This window comes from Benincasa hispida, chromosome 4 (genome assembly GCF_009727055.1).
Source record: "Benincasa hispida cultivar B227 chromosome 4, ASM972705v1, whole genome shotgun sequence".
NCBI lineage: Eukaryota > Viridiplantae > Streptophyta > Magnoliopsida > Cucurbitales > Cucurbitaceae > Benincasa > Benincasa hispida.
Window position 1 is genome coordinate 58,402,737 of NC_052352.1, and position 4,909 is coordinate 58,407,645.

At 30.5% G+C, this 4,909-nt stretch overlaps 1 protein-coding gene across 1 annotated transcript; it reads right to left on the bottom strand.

Moving 5' to 3' along the window:
- Nucleotides 1-29: 29 nt before the first annotated feature.
- LOC120076264 lies at nt 30-1,841 on the bottom strand. The gene is made up of 2 exons (XM_039030033.1): nt 1,483-1,841; nt 30-679 (listed from the first exon to the last, which is right to left on the bottom strand). The coding sequence occupies exons 1-2, from the start codon at nt 1,832-1,834 to the stop codon at nt 30-32; spliced, it is 1,002 nt and encodes a 333-aa protein (XP_038885961.1). The 5' UTR covers nt 1,835-1,841.
- Nucleotides 1,842-4,909: the final 3,068 nt, after the last annotated feature.

Genomic DNA, 4,909 nt, shown 5'->3' on the forward strand with positions numbered 1-4,909 from the left:
CACACACACAGGCCAAACGTTTGAACAAATCAAACTTCAAGCTTTTCAAGCTCAATATTTTTGTGTGTCAAAGGGATATACCCATTCAACAAATAAACTTGAAGATGATTCGATAGCGCCGACTTGTCGATAATCTCTTGGTGGTGTTCTTTGCAGACAAAATACAACACTGTCTCCAACACCAGCTGCCATAAGAAGAAATTCAAAAGCAAGAACAAGCAGACTATTCCCAAAATACCCCTCCCAACCATTCCAAACCAGACTCCATGGACCACGAACTTCAAAAAAGCTTGTTGAATGATCACCAAAGAGATATTGATAAGCAACAACATGACTGTAGCTAATAACATCTTTCCCTTCAATAGTGCCTTGCTCTTTGCCATTGCTTTAAATCCACACGACTCTTCTAAAACCGATACAACACTCGAAAGTTGAACTACGATGCTTAAATATAATAAGCCGACGAAGTAGAGAATGAAGAAGACAACGAAGATTGAACCATTGACATCCCCATATGGCCCATATTGTAGTAGGAGAATGAAAAGAAGCAAAATGAAAGCAAATACTGCGACCAGATTGTAGGCGAAAAACGAGGCGAAAATGCAGAAAAACGTGACTACAAGTCGCTTCCAAACCTTGGGCACGATGCTGATGATCTGCTTGAAACATATCTCTCGACCTACGTTCATCAGTGGAATTAGGAAATTTTCATAGAGAAGAAAAAAGTCAACCTTACATTTTAACTTATTTTGTACGCTATAGTTGTTTTAGTCCTTGTTTAAAAAGTTTCAATGTAAATCGTTTGTACATTTTTTTCCAATATTTTTTAGCTAATATTAATGATGGTATTAATTTTCTTTAAGCATGTCCTCAAGGCATAATCAAAAGCTATAAAAAAACAAGGACAAAGACAAAGAAAACAAACAACGAACGGAAAAATCTCACACAACTCAAGAAAATAGGTCTTAAGGGGAAGAGTCAATCCCCTTATAAAAAGTTCGAAACAACTTAGAACAACGAAGAAAATCATATCAAACAATCTAAGTATCCAATTTGTCATCGATAAGCTTAATAACATAATTTTGTGAGATTATGAAAATTTAGAATAAGAATTACAATTTATGTGTTTTTTAATCTACTTGATGCACTAAATCTAAGCTTTTTTTTTTCTTAGTTATTGTGCTTCTACTTTCCTCCAACTTCATCCATGTGTTGGATCTTAACTCAATGAAAAGCACTTGTGTTTTCCTTAAGAAAAATACAAATTTCAATTTAGAGAGAAAAACTCACTAAATATTACATGACGAATCATCACCCAATTTAAAGGTTGACAAACAAAAGAGGTACAATTCAAAAACCATAAAATGCAAGGATCAAAATTAAAGCTTTTTCAAAACGAATACAACAACAACAACACATACTTAAATCTCAAAAACTTCATGGCCAAATTAGAGAGTAGGGTTGTTGTTTCTTTGCTCTTACCTGTGTGTATGCAAGCGACGGCATAAACGACGGCGGAGGTCGAAAGGAGAGAGAAAACGAAGAGGAAGACGATGTAAGAGATGTTGAAGAGCCAAAAGAAGGTGAATTTGGGGGTGATGAGATCAGATAGTTCATTGTATTTGCGAACATCTTGATCTTGGTTGTTTTTGTGTAGAAATGATAGTTGGTAGAAGAAGTTGCCAAAGAGAAGATTAGAAATCTCCATATGAGCCAAGAAGATGAAGGTAAGAGGTAGAATTAATGAAAGAGCGATTTGGCTGAAAATTTTTCTCCATGTGAGGATGATTTCAAACGTCTCTTGAAAGATATTGACGATTTCGAGCAACGCCATGTTTTGTTTTTCTCAAAGGATGGAGGAGAAGATAGAGAAGGAGGAGGAGAAGATTTATAATGGAGAATTGAAAGTAATGAACATGTCAAGGTCTACCAAAAAAGAAAAGAAAATAAAAGAAAGAAGTTGTCAAAATGAAGAACTTTTAAGCGTTGAATTAGTAAGAAGTTAAGGTGAACAATCGATACGTTTGAAGTTGAATAAAAAAAAACGATGGTCTTTTCAATATTGAAAGTTGTAAGGAGGTTGAATTGGTAAGACAAGAAGGCCGTTAATTGATTTATAAGGGTTTTATTTTATTTTTAATTTATATAAATTATTTATTGATGTAAAGTAATTGTTTTTTAGAAGATTCTATTCAAGGTTTGAAATGTGTATGTCGATGAAAATATCGAGCTCTCGATTTTATGAAAATATCGATGGAAATTAAAAAAAAAAAGTATGGAGATTCATGAAAATGGTTGTAATTAGTTAGTGAAACTTTTATTGTAGCTTAATTAGACTATATTTGACCATTTTTAATCACAATTTGTATAAAGTAAGACAACATTTAGATGTTTAGATGTGTATTGTAAATGTATGTGCAAATGTTGATGAGAGAGGGGAAATTTTAAAATAAATGGATAAACAATTACAAAATAATATAAAGTTTTAGAATATTTTGAGACGAAATGATGTGAAAATTGTGAAAGTTTTGGATGGTAAACGAAAAAAGAAATTATATCAATTAAATTTTGAGGTGAAATAATGTAAAAATTTAATGAAAAAAATTTGAATTAGGTTATAAATAAATATAGGTTTTTTTTTGTGGTTTTTTCAAAATCAATTTATTTAGAAATGAAAGTTTTGGGTCGAAAATAAAGCTAAATATTGAGAAAAGTTGGAAATTGAAAAAGTAGCACATAGAAAGGCTTAATCCTTTGTCCAAAATGACATTGGTGTGAAACTATAGAATTTTGTATAATAAGAATCATAAAATTGAAAAACTTGAATTTTGTTAATGTAGTTAATTAAAACACAAATTAATTTTTTTTGAAAATGTCGAAATTTCATGAAATTTTCTCGAAATCTTAAAATTTCGTCCAAATAGGATGGAGTTTTGGAATATTCTCCAAATATATATGGTGTGTTTTAATAAAAATTTAGGGTAATTTATAACACCCAAAGATCTAAGAAAAATTAAATTAATTACCTTACATCATTGAAGTTTGTTTTCTTTTTAATTTTAGATTTTTGGAAGTCAAACTTTTATTGATTTGATAAGATAATGTATTTAAAGTTATTTTATAAAGGATTTGAGCTTTTTGAAATTAAATTCATTAAAGATTTAGGATTTTAGAAGAATTGGAAATCTGTGAAAGTTGGGAGAGAGTCAAACATAGAATTTGACTTTGGAAATAGTTAATAAGTGTGACTAAAGAATAAGAAAATTTAACCTTGCTCAGCCACGGACCCTTTAGATGTCTAATTTTTCCACGCGACAAGCCTCGTAGAGATTCTCCGATTAGGTGGAGAATGAGTGAGGGAGCGGAAAAAAAAATCCATGAGCTAAACGGGCATAGGGACAAAAAATTCATTCTCCATTCCCGCCCCGGTTAGCTTCTACATGTTTATTTAGTATAGTTTTTTTAATGTTATGTTATTATTATTATTATATAAATATTACATTTAAATTTCAAATTTGATTATTTATTGGGATAGATAATGAATATGTTTAAATTGAATAATTAGATATAGATTCAGGCTATTTTTAAATATAGAAAAATAAAATAAAATATTTACAAAATATGACAGAATTTTAGAACTATCAATTATAGATGCTGATAGATATTGATAAACTTTTATCAATGTCTATCAGTGAGATTGATAGACACTGATAGAAGTTTATTAGTATCTATCAGAGTCTATCATTGATAATTCAAAAATTTTGCTATACCTTGTAAATATTTTCAACAGTTTTACCATTTGAAATAATTTCCCTTTAGATTATATATGGGAATAATTTTATTTATATTTATCTTTTTCTACTAGAAACTAATTAGCTTTTTTAGGTCAAAATTTGAGCATTTTATTTTTAAATTCAAATTATCATGTAAAACTAACCATAATAAACAAATTATTGATAAAGTTAATTATTTAATTAAAATTTGTTCACATTAGTGATTTAAATTAATTGAATTTTTATTAAAAAGTAACGAAAAAAATTTCCCGTGGGAAACCTGATACCTACGAATTCCTCGTGGGGAACCCGATTCCCATGAATTTTTCACGGGGAATCCACGTCCCAATCTCCGTAGAGAATTTCACGTGAATGGAAAATGAAATGGAGAGCAGGGACGGGGATGGAGAATGACATCCCGACCCCATCTTGTCCATAGACATCTCTACCGGTCACCTCTGACCAACATTGCTCCATCCATCATTAGTGGGCTTGATTCGAGTCGGTTCATCGACATGAGTACGTCTATTACAGGCATTAATCAGTCAAAAGAAGAATCAATGGTACGATCAGCAATACAGTCAACAAAGCCTACGTGTACAACCATGTATAATCAGCTAAACGAAAGGAGGAGCATCACGATAATTTGAGATGGATAAATCTATTACCATTTTGTTAGAGAGAATTGTTGAAGTGTCCCTATTGTATAGTGCCTCATGTAACTAGGAATTTGTTATTTTTAAATATTCCGCTTTTCATTTACTTTCCCTAATTCAAGGGGCCTCTGTGCATAAAAGCCAAAGGGCTCTTTCGATTGAAATAACAAGAAAGCTGGTGAAAATCATTTCCACAAAATCCAATTCCTCAAATCTCATTTTGGTATCAGAGTGTCATGGTAAATATTTCCTTATCAACTGAAAACTCTGGAATGTAACATCATATATTTTTTTTTAGACTTCAAATGTAATGGCGGAAATTTAATTGTTATTGTGAAATTATTCAATTTGAAAATTAATGGCAGTTATTAATTTCATTTTGGGAAGGAAAGAATTTAATATTATAAGGTGGAATAAGAAAAAGAATAAAATATAGTTTATTTTTATTTCCTTTTTAGTTTTTATTATTATTATTATTAT

What these genes read in the sequence shown, in the direction of transcription:
- LOC120076264 (XM_039030033.1), bottom strand. Translation starts at nt 1,834, where the DNA reads ATGGCGTTGCTCGAAATCGTCAATATCTTTCAAGAGACGTTTGAAATC. An exon ending in CGTCGCTTGCATACACACAG is followed by an intron (nt 680 to 1,482) that starts GTAAGAGCAAAG and finishes TGATGAACGTAG; the next exon opens with GTCGAGAGATATGTTTCAAG.